This window comes from Corvus brachyrhynchos, unplaced genomic scaffold (assembly GCF_000691975.1).
Source record: "Corvus brachyrhynchos isolate BGI_N302 unplaced genomic scaffold, ASM69197v1 scaffold279, whole genome shotgun sequence".
Taxonomy (NCBI): Eukaryota; Metazoa; Chordata; class Aves; order Passeriformes; family Corvidae; genus Corvus; species Corvus brachyrhynchos.
In genome coordinates this window covers 3,275,503-3,295,638 of record NW_008246060.1, presented here as the reverse complement: position 1 = coordinate 3,295,638, position 20,136 = coordinate 3,275,503, and the positions used below count along the sequence as shown (strand labels likewise).

Below are 20,136 nucleotides of genomic sequence, written 5' to 3'. Positions count from 1 at the left end.
TGAATTTTTGTTAGAGAAAACTCAAGTCTTTTGAGCAGAATATTCCTCATTCTTTGTTTGTACAGTATGTGGTACAAATGGGCCAGGTCCTGAAGAGACCTTTTCTTTGCTATGATAAAATAAATAATAATTACAGTAGAGTGAGAGCAAGGAGCTCCTATATTCTAATTCCAGCTGTCTCAGTGACTGACTCACTGTAGCCTTGGGCATATTTTTCTGCTGTTTGAGATATTCAGTGCATCCTGTAGCATTACAGCAGGTGAATTACATTTATTTTATCCTTGGAGGTCAACTCTCAGACAGCTTTCTATATGGCAAATGCTGAACTTCTGGCACAGAATATATGTTAACTAAGGACTGGTGAGGGAAGTAAACTGGCATTGCTGCCGAAGAGGAAAACTGACAATGAAGGGACCACAGCTCCTGTGGCTATGAGGAAATTTGCCACAAAGCATGAAGCTTGATCTAGTGGGAATGAAATAGCCAGAAAAAAATGGTAGCAGTGTCCTCTAAAACCTTCTTTTTCAGAGATCCTGATGCTTGCTTAACATTCACTTTGAAGGTGATTGTGTTGAGAAAAGTCCATCCCAGAGGAAGAATGAAAGGACTCAGCAGTTTCATTCAAAAGAGAAGGCGAATATTTAAAATCAAGTTTTTAATAGTTATTATACTCTTTCATTGTAATTTAGTTCAAGGGCCTTTCTGACTTGGAATTTTGACAGAATAGGTACGTGCTTTATGATCATTGGAATTCCAGTTGTCCTTCCTGTCTCCAATGAGGAAGTATCTTAACATATGCTAACTATATTACTATAACAATGGAGCAGAATGGAAACCCGTCAGAAATTAGTTTTATGAGACCGTGTAATACATGTGTACACGACAGGCTGGTAGCACAACCCGTTATTAAAGCTGACTGACGTTTTTCAGGAATGTCATCTTAGTCGCATTAAGCTGTGCCAAACTTTTAACTCTTTAAGCTGAATTTTTCCACGACACTGTCTGCTTTTGGCGAATTTTTATATATAAAATTGCAACTGAACCAGTTCAGTGGGCTTGCAGACAGAGGCTGTGGGAAAAAGAACCTATTTTGTGTCTTTTTTTTTTTGACAGGTCTAATGCCCCGGTGCTCTGAGGTAAAGATAGAAGGTTTGGCAAGCAAAAGCTGTGAATTTGCTTTTTGCTGTCCTGTGAAAATCCATTTAGATTTGGCTAAGATATACATGGTTTTTAGAGAAAGAAAATGTAGTTTCTAAATGCTTGCAGGAAACTTCTTACATTTGCTTCACAGCTTAGTCCCCTGAAAAATCCATTTTACAAAGTATGCTGTAGCCCAGGGCTGAGATGAATTTTCTTGTAATTACCAAACATTTCAACTAAAAGCAAAATTCTGATGTCTTCTATATTAGTGACCCTTTCTTTTCCTTTCCCTGCACTGGACCCAATCAGCCTGGAGAATTAAGCTGACTTGGCTGTAGTAGCAAGGGTAGCATTGAGCAGGAAGAATGGATTTAGAGAAGGAGGGTAGTGGAAATGCATTTAAGGCTGGCAAAGGAGCAAGGAAAACTGAGGTTCGGAAACTGGAGGCCGTGCTTGATTGGGAGTCAGAATGGGTCACGTGATTTGATTCCTCTTCTATCCATTGAGGGTAAGGTGCTCCTTACCTCACAGAAGTTCTGCAAGTCTTCCTGAGACAGGTGGTTGGGACTGAGAATCTGGTGTGCAGAAGAAAGAGAAAATTTGGATGAGCTGGCAACAGACTCAGGGGCTAGGTGATCCTGTTATGTGCCTTCACTTCCCTACAAAGGGTGGTATTTCTGGTTCTGTTGCTTCTCCTCATTTCCTATGGCTTCTATTTCCTCTACATTCTCTGTGTTTATTTCTTGTCCCTTCCCATATGGTTATTTATATTGTGCTGCCTCTCTTACTGAAAAGTGAGGTAAAATTTTCAAGTCTTTGATTACTGTACCACTAAAGGTCAAAACTATAAAAGAACAGAAGTCTTCTAAGTCTTTTAATTTGTTTTCTGCACAAAAAAACCCAAGGAGTGTATCAGTAGAGACATAAAACAGTAAGGAAAATAAATCTATTTCACCACTGGTGGATATTTCCCCGTTTTTTTCTGTAGATTTTTTTAGATATAAAAGGAAAAAATAAATTGTATTTGAAGCTTTTTCTTTAAACTCCCCATGGTTCTAGTGACAGCAGACACTGTGCAAATCAGAAAAATGAATCCTTTCTTTTTATAGGTTCAGCAAGCACTGATATATTTCAGATTTTCCTTTTTGTCAGGACAGTTAACAAACAGAATTTAAATTCTAATTCCAACCTGTTTTGGCATTTGGTTTTGATTTCCAGGGTAAAAATGTAAAGTAATTATCTGGTTTGGAAGGATACAAAAATGTCTCCAAGTTTGATGACACATACAGGGTATTATGCATATTCATGTTTATTCTCTTATGGCTGTAAGCACTTAAAAATATTGTTCACCGTTTTTAATATCTGTTCCTGTATTAGTGGCTTATGTTACAAGGGGCATGGTCAGAAGAATAATGTTTTACAATACATAAGCAGTAGGCTATTTTAAAGAAAAATATACTCTTCCTTTCAAATTTGCATATTAATCTGCCTGTGGTTCTCTCTGCGTAGGTAAGAGGGGAAGCTGTAGTGTCTTGAACACCCATTTTTGTGATTCTTCCTTTGTGAAGGCAGAGTGGTGGTTTTGTGATGAAATTTTAATGGACACTTTATTGATGAGAATAATGGCAACAGAGAGAAGCGTTTGACTGCTGTTGCTTTTTCAGTTTTGTGATGGGTCATAACTAAAACTTCAAGAAGTCTTATAATTAAAATGGGCCAAAAAACTCATCCCACCCTGTCATGTTTATTCATAGTTTTTGTTCTTTGGGATTACTTTGCAGACAAACATATGACCTTGGGAAATAATTTAAAAGAACTTGAAAGAGCAATGTCTGGAATAGGCAAAACTGATTCAGAAGAAAGAGGTGACCTGAATTTGTTCAGCATTGAGCAAGCCAAAGCAATCATTGATTATTTGGTTATCAGGTATTTATTTCTACACAATCTATTCTTATTTCACTAATCTAATATAGCAGGGGAATGACTGATAAAATAACAGTAACAACAAAAACAACAAAATCAACCATTATTATTATTATTATTACTACTACTACTACTACTGTTACTAGTATTTTGCTATTATTTTACTGGATATTTCCTACTGTGCCAACATACTGCATATGCCAAACTTTAAATCATGAAAAAGAAGAGAGAATATGCAAGGAGCAATAAAGATATGGCCTCAGATGTCAAAGCCCAGAAAATAAATTTAGACTGGAAGTTTATCAAATTGTAAGGTTATGCTGAAAATATTCCTTTTGAGTTTTGTTTTGAGTGATAAAAGAAAACAGAGTGGTGTAAGAACAATATTCTTCATTTGTTTTAAAAGCTATTTTTAGATTCCATCTGAATAAAATTGTAGATCTTGTCTGTTACTCTAAGTATTTGTCTGGCCTTGACAGTTATAGTGGACTGAAGTGATTTAAAGTTTTGTACTTTACAGAATTAAGGTTATGATCATATAGGAGTCGTAAATATATTGCATTTCAAAATCAGCAAAAGTCCAGTATGTACATGAAAAGGTTCTGTGACATGTCTTGGCTTTTAAACAGAGACACAGAAAGAGATGCAAAAAGCAGTAAATTCGTTATTTATTTGAGAAAAATACTGAGTCTGATAGCAACAGTCACACTCCTGTATAAAGTTTTTACTGTATAGTAACATGTACACACCTTCTTCCACTGAAATGCTGTGGTTAAGGCAGTGGCTGTACTCACATACCCCTGTTTGCAGTACATGATGGACAGAACAGTTCTCAAGCTGTTTAACCATCCATGAATGTCAGGGGCAAGGAGATGGAAAATTAAGAAGTTACTCCTGTAGTATATGCTCATCCACTGTAGTGCAGCTATAGCCCTCCAGCCGTTTTCTGACCCAAATGGGGGCTAGAGGGGGGATTTGTGGCAGATGGGCATTAAAATTGAGTAAGATCATGACTGATCCATACATAGATTTGTTGGGAATTTTCTGAGTGTTCTTTAGGAAAAGTTTAACACAGCAAAGAGGAGGTTTTTAACTGTTTGCCTGAATGCAGAAAAATATTTTCTCTGGAAGAAAAGCAAAAATACTAGGGTAGCTATTAGCCTTCCAGTTTACAGTACTTGGATTCAGATGGGGATTTAAACCAGCACAGGCGATTTCTCTTACGATTGGGCTATAAAATTTGTCTCTTTCTCCTGCTCTCTGATTTTTTTCCTTTGTTTCTTTTTCATGGAAAATATAAACCACTTAAAGTTCTTCCCATAAGAAATGGGAAGATCTCTTTAAATCTCAAATTTCTGTAGTCAAGGCAAACTAATGTCCTGCCAAGTACTAGCCCTAAACTAAAAGGAAACTTGGCATTTGAGATGTCTCAACTCCTTTTACTTCTCCCTTCCTGTCTGTGTCTTTTGTATATTTATATGGAACAAATGTTCTTTCCAAATAGCATGTCTATAGCTCTTGTGTAAATTATCCATTGAGAGATATCTTGTCCATGAAGTAATTCCTTCACAGTCACAAGAATTTCGTCCAAGAGATTAGGTGCTCCATCCTACTACCACCAAAGTATTAACTGGGCAGGAATACAATCAAGCTGCAAAACTTTTGCAGCAGAATGGTATTTTGGCCACCAAATATGTGGTTGTATGTCCAAACTGCTCAGTTTATTACAAATGTATGCTGTGGCGACGTCATGGATGTGCACACATACACTGAAATGTATCATGTGTGTCCAGTTTATGCAATCCATTATTCCAGTCACTGGAATATGTTTTTCTAAATAAGAGTGGAATTGGCACACTTAAATGGGTGTACTTTAAACTTTATGAACTCAGAAATAGGTTGAGTTTTATTGCAATTCAAATTAATGTATTAGTTCAACATTTTTTCTTGTTTAATTTTAAATGATAGGCCTGTAGCTTTTTTTCTACTCAAGACAGTATGACATGTTGTAGTTCAGATCACATTTTTACAGATGAGCTCTAAACCCACGGGATTTATAATGGAAACAGGGACAAATGCTTAACCACATTGGCGCAAACTGTGCAGCAACTACAATGACACCTCCAGGTTTGGTGGAAGGTGACAGTTATCATCTTTTTATCTTGTCTCCTTGGGCAAACACACATCAGCATAACTCCTGACATTTTCTTTTCAGGAAGCAGTGGAGCTGGGGAAATATGTCATTGTTAATCACCTTCAGATTCTCGTATGACATCATAAGAGGGCCTATTCTTAACAATCTTACTTACACAAGTAAAATTATTTCTGTGTAATCGCTAGAAACACTGGTACAGAATTTTTTAATTGTTCACAAAAAAATAGAAACAAAAAAGGGTATTTTATATAATGCCTGATAGAAGAAAGAAACTACACTGTTTTTTCTAAATAAATGCTGATGTTTAATTTATGTGATTTGATTTAAAGAGCATTAAGTGGGGGAATTCTTTCCTTCATACAGGATTAGGGGTGCCAGGTTGAACAGAGGTCTGTTTAAAAATAAAGACATAAAATTCAGAAATGCCAAAAATAATTACTTATATTTTTGGGTACATATTTTAAGTTATATGTACCTGTAACATAGTCCATAAAGAATATCATACTACCTTTGGAGGGGGAGGGGAAAAGACCTGATTTTTAGGTGCTGTAAATCTGTCTTCCTTCCAAAGCACTAGGATAAGTAAGAGAGCAAATTTGAAATAATAATTTCTGCCAATCTGATTGGAAGGATATATGTCTTATTTCTTGCACATCTGTGATGTTCATAAAATATTTTTTGTCTTTTTTCAAATAACTCCTGTTAGAATTTTAGCAAATTACAGGTGTATATGAAAGGGGACATGTATTTCTATAAATCGGTGTGAGTAATTTCCAGGTTGTCTTGAACTCTCTTTAAACATAATTTCTGTGTCTCCGCTGAAACATGTTAGGAATTCTTTGGTGAAGTGCTGCAATAAAAATATACTTAAATCAAATTGCAAAGACTGTAAGAACTTATTTAATTGCCTGTGTGTTTGGGGTTTGGAGGAAGGCAGCCTCTAGCTGCTGGCAGCCAGTCTTCTAATATGGGCCTTGCAGGAACCGAGGCAAAGGTACTGCTGATGCAGCTGATGGGTCTCCCAAGAAAAGAACCTGTGTCCTGTCCCTAGCCAGAAAGCACAGGAACCAGTTACAGATGTTCCCTGCAAATATTGCTGTACCTTTCATGGATACAGCAGGCAGGACTGCGATAAATTCTTGGAATCATTCTTCAACCTGGACTTGCTATGAAATCACAGAGCAGTGTTTTAAATCATATGTCAAAATGACGTGACAGAAGCCAGGAGTTCTGTATCATGATTGTAAGAGAAGAACTAATTGCAACAGATGGACTGTGACAAACAAAACTTTTGATTAAACAAATGCCATATCATTGATCATTAGAAAAGGAAACAAAGAAAATTATTTAAAACATGTGAAACGGAAAGCCATACGTGTTTTAAGGAAGATAAATATTTTACGCCATTGACAAAGTCTATTTAAAGTTACTTTTGTTGTAATACACAAAGCTGCTTGGTGTCAATCTATTTTTTTAGTTTTTCTTTGAGGAAATAATACACTGATTTTGCAAAGTGACCTTGAGAGTATAAGTTCTTCTATTCTCTATTGTTTTGGTGTTCCAAGATCAAACTTTCTCCCTGTACTGGCAGCCCATCCCAGAATCTGAAAGCTGATTTGGCTTTGTTTCCTTCTTGTCTGCTATTGCTGATATTAAAGGCATAAGTATCCTGGTGATAAGCGTTTCAGGGATTACTTTTTTCAGAGTAGAACTTTGTCTTCTCAGAGTTCAATTTCATAAGGGCTAAGTGGATGGATTTTTAAGTATCACACTGTATTTTCTACAGCCATCTGATAATAAATCCTGCAAACTAAATATGCTGCATGTTTTATCTGAGGTTAAACAACTGTTTCTTTTTAAAATTTGAACTGTTACCATGCTGGAGGTTAACTCTTAGTTTAACAAAGCTTGTAATGTTGTTACCTTTCCAAAAACTTCCAGCTGTAATGGTCTATATTGTCTTGTTTTTCAGCTTATTTAAACACTATAAAGAATATGAATACCTCTTCCATGGTCGTAGAGAAGAACCTGTGATAAGTAATGAGGTGAGTCATTTATATGGATGGAACTCATTATGCAGAGTTACTTAACGAGTGCACCATGGCATATGTTTTATATTGCTCAAAGCAACTTCATGTCAACGTCCCTGCATTACTAACGTAAAATGGCTGATTAAAGAGCGCAAGTTAAGATGTTTTTGATCCTCGTATTCAAAATTAATTTGGGATTTCAAAAAAATGCATTGCTTGGCTAAGCCGTTAGTTGTGTTAAATCAGGAACACTTGTATAGGTGTTTGTAAGTTGATGCATGTAATTTGAATTAGCAGCGTGTGAGTCTGACTCTGCTTTAAAATCAGCAGTCAAAATCAGAAAAGGTGGTATGCCATGCCTAGTCTGACCAGAGCCCTAATAGAGATGTATGCATGTGCATGTACAGAGTCTTGTTTCTACTGCAGCCACCAAGAGTTAATTATACTGGCTGCAAAAAAACAAGGGAGCTAAAAACTGAGCATTTTGAAAGAATTCAGTTAACAATAGTGAGTTGGTTTCACGGCGAACTTTGTCATGTGTTCTAACTTACACGTGAAAAAATACGTAGGAAAATGTGTTGATGCAGGATGTGGCCTTTAATCAAATGGACTGGTTCAATTAATCAAATTAACCTTCCTTTAGCTTGACTGTGCCTTTTGAGGATATATGTTACAATACATTAAAAAATACTTGCATTTTAAATTTGTATTAGGAGCCAACTGGTTGCCCAGAGAGGCACAGTAGTGTAATTTTTTTGATAGTACTTATATTTTAGCTTATCAGTACACAGTGAAGTTAAAATTAATGCACTGGAAAAATTCCTTTACACTTTCAGCTGGTATTTTGACTCTGATGATGTGGGATAATTGCTTTCCATGTTGCTTTAAGTAGACATGTTGTAAAAAAAGGACTTTTCTTGACATGGATGCAAATATTTGGAAATAATTCTCATCATTTACAAGGTGGGTTAAAATTCCAGCTACGATGAAATTGGTGACAAAACTGTGAATAAAAGGTAGAGCAGAACTTCAGCGTTACTGTGTTAGGGTGGGGTTTTTATATTAGGTAATTAGATCAATGGATGGCTAGCACTTCTTAATTGGTAAAAACGATATTAATGAGGCTTTGATTAAGTGAGTCTTGTGTAAATTTGGGTCATGAATCTTAAAAGGTTTTAGACCAGCTTAAAAGAAATGCGTCTATGTTTCCTGAAGATGCATTTCTGGGTGGGTGAGATCAGCATGCACTGTCCCAGCTGCAGGACGGGTTGCCCTGGACAGGCTCTGCTGGGAAGCACCACCTCTGCTGAGGGTGCACCTCTGGGCAATGGCAGAAATGGATTTCAGGGAGTGACTTTGGTGATGATCCATTCAAGCAACAAGTGCCATCTGCAGCTACAACTGTCACAAAACCCCGCATGACAGTCTTTAGCTGTAACTCCCTTACGGCCCTTTCCTACCTATGGTGCCACTTCACTTTAATCTGTCTGTTTTGTATTCTGAGCTCCATGGCAGAGAGCTTTTAATTTGTCCAACCACACTCCAACACCCAAGAAAATCAATACTTATATTCTGTTAGAGTTTATTTTGATAGGGTGATGCATTGTTCTTCAGTAAGTAAAAGTTTAGGGCATTGAAGCTGCACATACAAATTTATGGCATTATTTGCACTTGCTTCGTGTGTTAAAATGGGATGAGAGGTGAACCCAGCATAGATTTCAAATTCTTTTACAGCAACTTTGTTTTTTTAGAAATTCTTATGCATAAAGGAAATCATTACTTCTATTTTGCAATCCCATAGATGAACAGAGTTTTTGGGGCTGCCATGGTTTAGTGTGTGTGCCTGTGGCAGGAGCACACCTGGGGTTGCCTGCTCCACAGTGCATCTGCTCAGGGAACAGGAGATCGACTGGGAAATCCATGTGCTGAAAGTAGATAGTAAATCTGTGCTGAAAGTTTGGCTGCTGTCCTGTTATGTAGACCAATGTCTTACCGAAAAACAAAAAACGCCACTGCAGACACACCACAGCCCAGAGCTGGATGTGATCCTGACTCTAAGCTGAGTGCAACTAATATCTAAAAAGTTTTCCTTTAGCTCCAGCAATAAAAGCCTGTTCTTTTGGAACAGGACACTGTAAATTGTAATGGCCAGATTTTCCCAAATAACAAGAACCACGGTGTTCCAAGAGCTTAATTACAGCATTATCTCCTTTTCCAAATGAACACTTCGAGATGAGTCAGTGAAATTACTGGCTTCAACAGAATTGATTTGCTTCCACTGAAATGGCTTTAGCTCAGGGAGTATGTGTGCCGAAAGAATTACCTACTGAATAAAAGCCCAACAGCCTCAGGAGAAGAGCTGCTTCTTTAAAAGAGATGCAGCTACAACAAATAAAAGCTGTACTCAGTGTTGTAATGGATATCCTTTCAGGGAAACCACAGTGTGTGTTTTCCAGAGAAATCTTATAGCGATGGGTTGTAAAGTCATTGGAATTTTTTTTTCTCTAGCACAGGCAATTATACAGTGTTCTCAATCAAGTTTCCTTTTTGATCTTTCACTGCAGTTATTTCCAAATGACCCTGTCATTTCCTGTGTAGAATAAAATCAGACAAGAAAGGGAAATGACTCAAAACTCAGATTATGCATACAATATTTGTGGCCGTGCCACTTAACAAAATCTAAGTTATTTAAATGTAGCACATAATTAGTGGAGCTTCACAGTCTGATTAATATTCTGCATTTGATGCAGCTAGCATAATAAAGCCACCTCTGTAAAACACAGACAGTATTCAAGTCTTTTAGAAAAGGTAACAAATGCCAGGCTAATTTAATTTTTCTTCTTTTTTTGCATTGGCTAAAGCCTTTAAACCCCAAACTTCCTGAGGTGATCATATTGCCTAGAAAAAAAAAAGGTTAAAACATAAAGACATGAATGCTTGGTTAGATGATAAAACACACATCAGACTTCTAACCTACTTTGACAGTATTTAAAGTTTAAAACTTGCCTTTTCAGCTATCAAATCCCTTACTTCTCCTTCATTCCGGATCTACAAAGACCTATATATTATGTATGCATGAATACCTGTTAGAAAACATGACGGTACAAGGAATTGCTGAGAAGTGTTAAGATTGCCAAGTAAATTCATTGCCTTTTTTTCCTGTTACTATTATGAGCAGTTCCCCCCATTTAGAATGATTACAGAAGAAGCTGTGCTTTAGCTGTTCTGTGGCTATGATCCAAAATAAAATGCAAGTAGTGCTACCATAGCAGGATTCTTCAGGAATATTGCTGTTAAAGATACTGGTTTTTTCCTTCTGCCTGTTCTGGACATTTTGCTCTCTAGCTGTGATTTAATACACCTATATTAGCTTGCAATTTCAAGGAAATCAAAAGGAGTTTAGACTAAATCTTGATGTGCAGGGATTCAATGGAGCAATTCCTAGTAACACGTCAGATCTTATAACAAAGGTTTAAATTGTTAATACATTAATTGTGTAGAAGTTTTTATTCTTTTCTATTTCTATGTTCAGTTAATTTATTTTGCTTTGATAGGATGATATATTATGACATATCTTGCAATATTTTTTTCTCTCATTTACAAATTGCACCTTATACTGCAGTTCATGTTTTTTGCTGCTCTCTGTTGTGTATTTTTGGATGGTATGAGGCTAAGGTCTTTTGGGATTATGTCTGCTTTGAAACATTTCCTAATAAAAATAATGTGGTTGGTAAATCTAGTTTTATTCCTAGTTGCTTTAGCCAGCCTGATGGAGTAATCTGCTATTTTATGGCCCAGATGACTAGCTAAGTTTGACTTCTTGAAATAGTACTGTACAATGTAATTTTCTTCAGAGATGTCATAGTGGGTCAGGTTGCAATAAAAATATCGAAGATTAAATTTAATGGCAGTGCAGATTCAGTATTATAGCAGTCACTAGATATCATCCTCTGTACTTAGAGTTCCAAAACAGTTTCCATTAATGCTTTCTTTCCATGTACTCCTTACTTTCTGAAGCATTAAGCTTTTGGACTGTGTCTGGTCCTTATCCAATTGTGGGTTGGGTTGGGGTTTTTTTTTAAGTTTGAACAAAATCCCTTCTGTGTTTGAATTTAAGGAGGTGGATAGGAAGAATATGCTTTCTGAAAGCTAATAAAGCTTTTTTTTCTTCTGATGGCAAAAGCCCTAAAGTCTGGGACTTGACTTTGATACATAATCCTCATTAGGTGTTGCATATTTAGATTGGTTAATCAGTCATTGTTTAAACAAATTTGCTCAATGATTTCTTGAGAACTGCATTTTAGAGATGTATGAAACCAGAACATTTCCACAAGCATATCAGTTCACACCACAGAAACTCATTCTCCAGCTAATGAAGTGCTTTTCAAAGCCTGGAGGTTTCAGATATTTGTAGTGCCTAAAAACCAGTGAGTTGATTTTTTGTAGCTTTGTTTTCTAAATATCACCATGGCAAAGACATCAAGAAGAGCATAGGACTGGAAGGGATGTCTTCAGTTGTCAGCTCTCATGCTGCTTTCTCCTAGGGAAACATTCATAATCCTCTTCAGAAACCTGTCAAACTCCAGTTTAAAAAGTTAACTTTTTTTGTCTTTGCTCTTTCAGTTAAGAAGTGCCCTGGTGCCTGGTTTCTGTAATTGTTATAAAACTTCAATTTCTGGTCTGAGTGTATTCATGACAAGCTTATGTGCATTTGTCCTTGTGCCAATTTGTGCCAGGATTGACCTTTAGCTCTCATTCCATCCCCAGTGTTTATTTTTCTAGTGTATAAAGAGACAGCAATCTTATTGTCAGCCTTCATTCAGCTAGACTAGAAAAACCAGCCTCCTCTAATCTTTGCTTTCAAGGTAGACTTTGATACACGTGTTCTTACATCCATACCAGCCTCTTGTCATCCTGTTGGCCTTCTTCTATAATTGTTCCACTTTAGATCAGTTTTGTTAGAACATAAGTGACCAAACTGACATAATATTGTTGCTGAGATAAAAGCAAGGCCTTGTAAAATATCAATAGTGCTTTCTTTTCCTCTGCTGGGAATAGCCTACATGATAGGTCCTAGAAGCACATTTTATATCTGTGTCATGTGGCTGTCTCATCGTACATCTGCTATTCTGGTTCTCCTTTGTTATTGTATTTTCTAGCTGAGGTACTCCCAGTGCACTGTAGGTTTAAAAAATAAAATATCCCCCCAATGTCACCTCCCAATTTGTCATTGAATACAAGAGTGAATAGTCTTCAAGGCCATTCAGTTCCATCTGTTGGTATTCCTGCTCACTCATGAATTGATCGTGTCTCTCACATTGCTTTTGTCTAGAAAATTATTTATTTAATAAACTATGAAATTAGTCTGGCATTGTGTATCTTTGATAAACTGATGTTGTGTTACATTCCATTTCTCTTTCATTTACATGCTCTTATTTATTTTTTTCCTTCAAAACATGTCCCTCAAGCCTTTACTGCTATGAAGATCAAAACTACAGCCTCAGGAGTAGGTTCATTATTTTCCGATTATGGATGTTTAAAATTGGTACTTGGACTTTTGATGTCTGAGGGGAAATTTTTGATGTCCATTACAGAAGTGTGTCATACCCAAGTCTGAATTACTGAGGTAAACAGCTGGAGAGCCAGTGGGTTTTGTGACAAAATTCACAGATATCCAGCCCTTTGATCTTGAGGCTTGCTAGGGCTGTAACCAGAGATCTTGAAGGACTTGTGATTAGTCTGAATGAAAAGTGGAGTCTGTTGGAATTGTGTGCAGTGCTACTTCAAATATTGAAGCATCTCTTGCCTAGAAGAAGCAACCTTTGTTTTCCAAAGATTGTGTTGGTATACTCATGTGTCAGTAGGGGAGATACACTGACCTTTAGCAGTTACATTTCCATGTAGGTCGCATGCTGACGGTCTTCTACAGCAGTTTCAACATTCCTGAGTTTTGGTAGCTGAACTGCTCTGCCCTGAAAAGTGCTGAGAGTTCCAGAGAGCTGGTGGAATTCATAAGCCAGTGCTGAGTACTTTTACAATGCTTTAGAGAATGATTAACAAAACGTTTTTTAAATTATTTTCTTAGGAAACATCAAATACAAAACAAGCCTGCTTTTTAACTCAGTAACGTGCGTGAAGTCACGGAAGAAAAGAATTCAGGCAGGACAAATGCCAAATAGCTGACATGGGCTGTGCCTTCAGTGTGCTGAGCGCCATGGTTCTGACCCAGCCAGCGTTTCAACAAGCACCTCTTTTTGACAAACTGGGGATTTTAATTTCAATGGATCTATTCACATACACAGAATTAAACTGAGAAGTGACTGGGGTCACATTGTTCAGCACCCTGGAGGATAAAAAGCTAAAGATCCTGGAGAAAAAAGAATTGAGGCTCATGATCACTTTTTAGTTCAGTTGTATAGTTGACAAAGCATCATGATTTTTGACTGTATGATGTTAGAGAGAGGGGGAAAAAGCTTGAATTCTTGGCAGGAAAACATTTCTGGAACTATGCAGGAATTAATATATACACAGATGTGCTCTATGAGTTTTTAAATTATTTATTTAGAAAGTGGCTTGATTTCCGTATGTGTGTGTTTGTATGTATGTAAAAACACGTAGTTGTGATAAGAGCAGTAATGGCTTGTTTATATGCTGGAATGCAGGTCAGCTAGGAATTGTAGGCTTTGACTGGAAGGATAGTCAGTACATTAATGACAGCCTGTTTCTGCCATTCATCAGAATGTTCTACAATCCAAATGATTAAGTGCTCTATCAGAACACTACAGCACATGTTTAAAAATGGTTATCAATCAAGATGTAAATTTTAATAGAAGACATTGAGATTGGCAGAAATTTATTGACTTGGACAAATTTTAAAGTGGTTAAGCAAAGTAACTGAAGGCAGACTATTAGGATATGAATTTTGTTTTACTTTTCTAGTATTCCAGAATAGCTCACTCTGTTGGTGCCCTTTGGGAATTCTACTTGTTTTACTTGACCAACATAAAAGAAAGTACTTGGAGCTGAGCAAAGATCAGTAATTTTGTTTCATAGGAGAATCTGAGATTTTTTGCAGTTTGATTTAATTCCAGTTTAAAACAAAAAAATAAACACTTAACAGAATTGCTATTCTTACATGTCTGTGTTTAAACTCCCTGACACCAAAGCAGTGCTCTTGAAGATCATTTCAGAGCCCCAGCTCCATCCTGGTGCCAGACAGTGTAGCTGGCTCTACTGGAGCAAGGCCCACATGATTTAGGGGTCTGTGGTGTGCCCTCAGCTTTCCATAGGGCATGTTGCTGGGGAGACAGGAATCTAGAAAACAGGGTTCTATATCAGCCAAACCATTGGAAGGGCTTTGTACATAAGCTGGTGAGAGCCAGGTAGGCTGCTGCTGGCATGTTGGCAGAAGGTTATTTGCACAATAACTAATTTTTAGGAAGTTCAAAGAACATAACTTGAAAGGAATCTGCCAAAAAAAGAAAACAGAGACATTTTATTTTGAGCCCAATGCATTATGTCTGCTGCAGAACAATGCTATTTTTGGTGTTAAACTCTTCCATGTAATGTAGCAGGGATTAAGCAGTTATTCAAGAAGGTGCCACATTTCATTTATATTTTGCTGGTTCAAATTTAGCTGCCTTTTTTTAAAGTTGTTTGCCAGCAGGTACCATTTTTGTGCCTGCTTGTACAGTGAGACTTACTGGAGACTGGTTTTCCAGAGCAATTGCCCTATTTCCAAAATTTCCTGCATAATTTTTGGTAATTGGCAGACAGGGATCCATGACCTTATACTACAATGAACAACTGTTTTGTACCCATTACCTTTATCTGCAGCTTTTCATCATCTTGAAGATTAAATTGTATTCATAAAAGTATCTGTGGAATGGGCAAGTGATGTGATATTTCATGGGAATGTATCCCCACGGGTGAATATTTATGTATCAAATTCATACATCTTGTGACCTTATGTTATGAATAACATGTTGACCTTATTCATATAAATAAATAGCATGACATTTCTTTACTGTGATGATTTATAATCGATATACATTTTAATAAATTTTCATCTGTTTAGTTGATGTTATGAGGACAAATGTAATCCAAGTCTAAATAACAGACAAGTTTTGGAATCCTTGAAAGTTCCTTTTTAAAATGCACCAGAAAGTTTTTATGTCTTCTAATTTCACCTTGAATTTTATGACTTGTCATAAGATACAACATAAAGTATTTTTACTGAACATTGAATCTGATGTATTTGAATACTTAATTCATAAAACATTATTTTGATTTCCTATGAATATGCTAAGCTCAGCAAAATGTGGTGTTACTCATTAGAAAGCTGAGTTTTATAGGATGTCTGGTTGGTATGTGGGGTAACTTATATTGCTACTTAGGTTTACATTTAATAAACCTTAGCTAGGAAAATTGTTTAAATTTCAAAGAAAAGATAATAAATAAAATGAGGGCATCGAATATTAATGTGAACTGTGCCTTTATTTTGCTAAAGCATTCAAAGTTAAATAGTGGTGGTCTGTTAACAATCTAGGGCTATTTGGCAAGTCTCTAAACTTACTCAATAATCAAAACATAAAAGTACAATGGAAACTTTTCACAATAAAAGAAAAAGGAGTTGAGTACAGAAACCAAACAAATTATTCTCTGCTTTTTCTTGGTAAGGAGGTGAACTTTATAGGAAGGGCAGCAAGCTCTGAGTTAGGGTTGCCTTTTCCTGCCTTTGTTATAAATTACATCTGTCTGTGAAGAATCCTCTCCAGTTACTTCGTGGTTCATGGCTACAGGGGAGGTGTGCGTGTCTATCTGGAATGGGGCAGAGAGAGACAGATTGTGGGGAAGCCTTTTCATTTTACTGGTTTGTTTTTCACTTAGGAAATGGCAATTCTAAGCATTAATTTGCCTTGCTTACTAAATATACAGATGGGTAAAATTCCTAAGAATCCAGCTGTGTAAATAGAATATTAACAAAACAACTGTTTTCTTCAGCATTTGTGTTATTTGTTCTTTGTAGCTTGCTAGACTTTTGGAAGACTTCAACACCGTTTAGGTTCAGTGTAATCATTCAAAATGTTTTTATTAGGGCTTAAATGAGGAAAACATTTGGCAAAGGGATGGAGTTTATCCAAAGCATAATGTTTGATTCTTTCATGAGAGTCTAAATACACTGCAACAATATTGTAAGGCACCAGAAATATGGGAATAAGCTGCCAAATGGTACTGGAAGGAGAGCCATACACATACTCGGGTGTAGTGTGCTCTCCATGTCCTCCTTCCCCTGCAGCTGGTGTGCACCCAAAGAGATCAGGCTGAGGTAGCCCAGGTGTGACAGTGCAGGGACTTGGTTCTGGCCCCTTTCTCTCCTGTCTGCAGTTTCCTTCACCATTTGATCCCAAGGCAGGAGTCGTTTGCAGGCTGCTAGCGAAAGAGCAGGGTGGGAAATTCTGTCCTTCCAATCCCTTCTTCAGTGTGGGCTGATGGCCAGCTCCCACCAGCTCCAGTTCACTGAACCTCACTGTCTCCTTTTCTGGTTTGGGAAGTAGGTTCCCATCTGTCACTTCCATCAGCCTTAGCTAGCCTTGTGTTTCCTGTGTCTCCCACAAATCCACTGCATTTCTGTGGAAGCTGAGATTTCATTATGTGTTTCCAGCACTCAGAAAAACAACATCGAATAGGTAGACTATACTGTATCTCCTCAGGGCAGGCTTGGAAACACAGCAGCTGCAGCCTTTTGGTGTTCTTCAGGGTCAAGACTACTATCTAAAGTATTTTATGGTTTGGCTTCCCACGTGCACTGTTGAAAATTTGGTAGTGACCTCATCCTGCATCTCTTCTTGGCCAACTTAAAGCAAAGAGAGTATAATTGTTTATACTTAATGTTTGCTTTTTCCTACTTGTTAGAGTAGGCAGACTCTTTGGCTGACCTTAAGATGCTTATGTGGTCAGTGTTCACCTTTTTTTTTTTAGGCTGATTTCATCCTCAGATTTTGTCCTCTGACTGCAAAGCCTATGTCAGAGCCTGTGTAGGTTCTGCAGAGTTACGTCACAGTTGGTGCTGTGTCCAGGATAAAACCTAAACAAATACAGATGTTTTTGGCTGGAATACCTCAAGTTTCTGCTCTCTCACTTTATGACAAGTGGTTCCTTCTGACCTTTTTGGTTGGTTCTACAAGAATCCAACAATATTGTAAATACATATTGCAGAAAATATTGTCACCACTCCCACAGAAAAGGACATTTTGCATGAATTACCTGCTAATATGCTTATGACTACTTTCTTAGTATTAGAATTCATGTGCTTGGTGTGTTGTTTCTGTTCTATTCAAATAACACTAGGCAAGGAAAAATATCTCCCGTGCAGTTGCACTGTCATTTATTTTGACTGTGCATATCAAATTTGGCTTGTGAACACAATCTAAGGAAATGGCATAGATTGTAAGTGATAAAGATGAATGTTGCATGCTTCATTTATAGGAAGACCATCCAAATATGGTCTCAGAGTTGTGAGAACATCCTGTGCTTGAGAAGTCTTGAATTTTGCATTGATCAAGGCTGTGGACAAGTTTCAGGCATTAACAGGCTGGAATTCAGGTCTGTCTCTGGATCTACTGGATGTTGTGTGTTGTGAAAAGATTGCAATACATTGCAACCAATGCATGTAGTATTCTTGTATAATAAAATGGGAGAGTGCTAGGGATGTTCCTTAGAGATTATTCTACTTTGAATATCTGCTTTACATTCTCTCAGCGTTTTTCTTAGCATTCATTTTGTATTCATGGTGCCCATTTATCATTTTTGTCTCTGTCTGTAATACATTTAGGATCTTAATGATTTTCTTTTGTTCTAAGAAAGATACTGTGCCAGCTTTTTGTATTCCTCAGGAATTAGGATGTAGTTGAAGACTTACATTTGCAGAAACATTAAATTACCTGTAATGGTCATATTCCAATGAAGTATTGAAAAGTTTTGCTCTCATTTAGGCTTGTCACAGTAGACTATTTTCAGTTTTTAGCGTTGCTGTTGTCCTGGCAGGTCTAGGTTAAAAGAAAGTGAGGGCGAGAGCCTAAGCTGGTGACTTTTTGGGGAGGGTGGGGGCGGGGAACGAGGATTGTTTTTTTCTGTGTGGCTTTTTTTTGTTTTTCCTTTTATTTTTTAAAATAATCCTACCATTGGTCCACTGTGATGCCCTCCGGTGGAATTTCAAAAAATGTCATTATGTTTCTGTCGATTTTGAGAATGACCCCTTGAGTCTATTGATACTGCATGCATGCTGGTGTGGAACTGTGCACTGAACCATTCATTTCTGTTTAATAATCATGTTTTGTTTGAGAAATCAAGGAATTGTCAAGGTGGAAGTAAGGAGCCAAATGTTACTTATTTTGCCATGACACAGATTTTATCTTTTGTCCCTCCTCTTTGCTTGCAAATAGAGCTCTCTGAATTACTGAATGTAAAATTAATATCCTTTTCTTTGCAGCCCTGACACAGCCAAACACAATAGGAGAAGTTAAAGACAGGATTTCAGTCTTATCTCTGTGTTTCTGAACTACTGCTGGTTTGTCTTCAGTTCCTACTCTTGTTATTCATACTGGTTTTATTGCAGTATGTTTAATTGTCTCTTTGTTATGATCAATCCTCAGTTAAATGGGTAAATAATAAAAGAAAGAGGGTACATAATCAAATTACCAGGAGTAATTGGTCAGTCCAAGCATTACTGGAACTTTATAGTGAGCAGAAAGAACATGGCTTTGGTATCAGAGTCAAAAAGGCCAAGCCTTTAAAACTGACAACACAAATACATTGGCACATCTTTGTGAATTTAAATTACAAATTATTGTGCATAATCAGAATCAGAGCAACTGGAAAATCATACAGCATGGATAGACTTTATTAATTTTGGATACAAATGACAGACATTAGACAAGCTTAGAAATCTGACAGACTAGGAGAATCTTAATATTTGACAAGTGTAAGATAAAATGAGAATTTGTCTCCTGGATTGCTGGATTTTTTTCTTTCTTTCATAGTAGTGGGAACATTACACAAACTAATAAGCAGCAAACCATATGCATTAGAATAAAATGTAGAAGTCTGTGGTAAGGAAGCTTATTTAGGGAACGGGAAAGTTTAAAGGTTGTACATTAAATGGTCAGCAGGACATGGTGTATTACACAGGGGACTGGATTCCTCTGGGAATTGGGACTTAAGCCTTAAAGTTTTTCAGAGCTTAATTGCCATTTTAACACATTTACAGCTTTGCAGACCATAATGTGAGTTGGTTTCGTTTCATTTTGTAGTGAACCAATACAATTAAAAAGACAAATCTCCTTTCTTCCTTAGCATTTATCTGTTAACATACTAGCAATTTTATTAGCAAAATAAATTTCTTAATCAGATAGGTACCAATAACTCTAACCTACACAGACACATAGAATTTGATTTTTTTTACATTTTCATTTTCTCCTTCTACCAAATCAATTGGAGAAGAATGGACAAAGACTAAAGAAAAGGTAGCATGACTTAACAAACTAAACCCTGCTTTGTGGAATTCCATTGTGTAAAACGTCATTTTTGTAGATTTGTGCTGCTTGCAGGGTTCTGCCTGTCAAATCCAGTAAGATCAGTACGGTGGGGAAAAATTAGAGGTGCTCATGAAGAGTACACTAAACTTGACCAATGCTACAATAAACAGTGGTGTTCCAGCGGGGCATTGTAGCTCTATTTTTACCTGGCGGTCAGGTTGACTCTGTCAACTACTTCCCAGTTAAGACCCAATTTACTCAGGCTGCATAAAATCTTCACTGTGACACTAATGTTCTGTGGAACTCTGTCTTCAGGGAACAGTAATTTCTACTCATCAAGAACATCTTGAAT

General features: G+C 37.0%; 1 protein-coding gene across 12 annotated transcripts in view; it reads left to right on the top strand.

The window, feature by feature from the left end:
* The window catches only part of CUNH10orf107 (chromosome unknown C10orf107 homolog), a 260,433-nt gene that overhangs the window by 189,012 nt on the left and 51,285 nt on the right, over positions 1-20,136 (top strand). For all 12 annotated transcript variants that reach the window (XM_017746379.1, XM_017746380.1, XM_017746377.1 and 9 more), the window contains 2 exons: positions 2,922-3,066; positions 7,191-7,263. In XM_017746379.1, the coding sequence (XP_017601868.1) occupies positions 2,922-3,066; positions 7,191-7,263 (218 nt within the window). The remainder of the gene's footprint in view (positions 1-2,921; positions 3,067-7,190; positions 7,264-20,136) is intronic.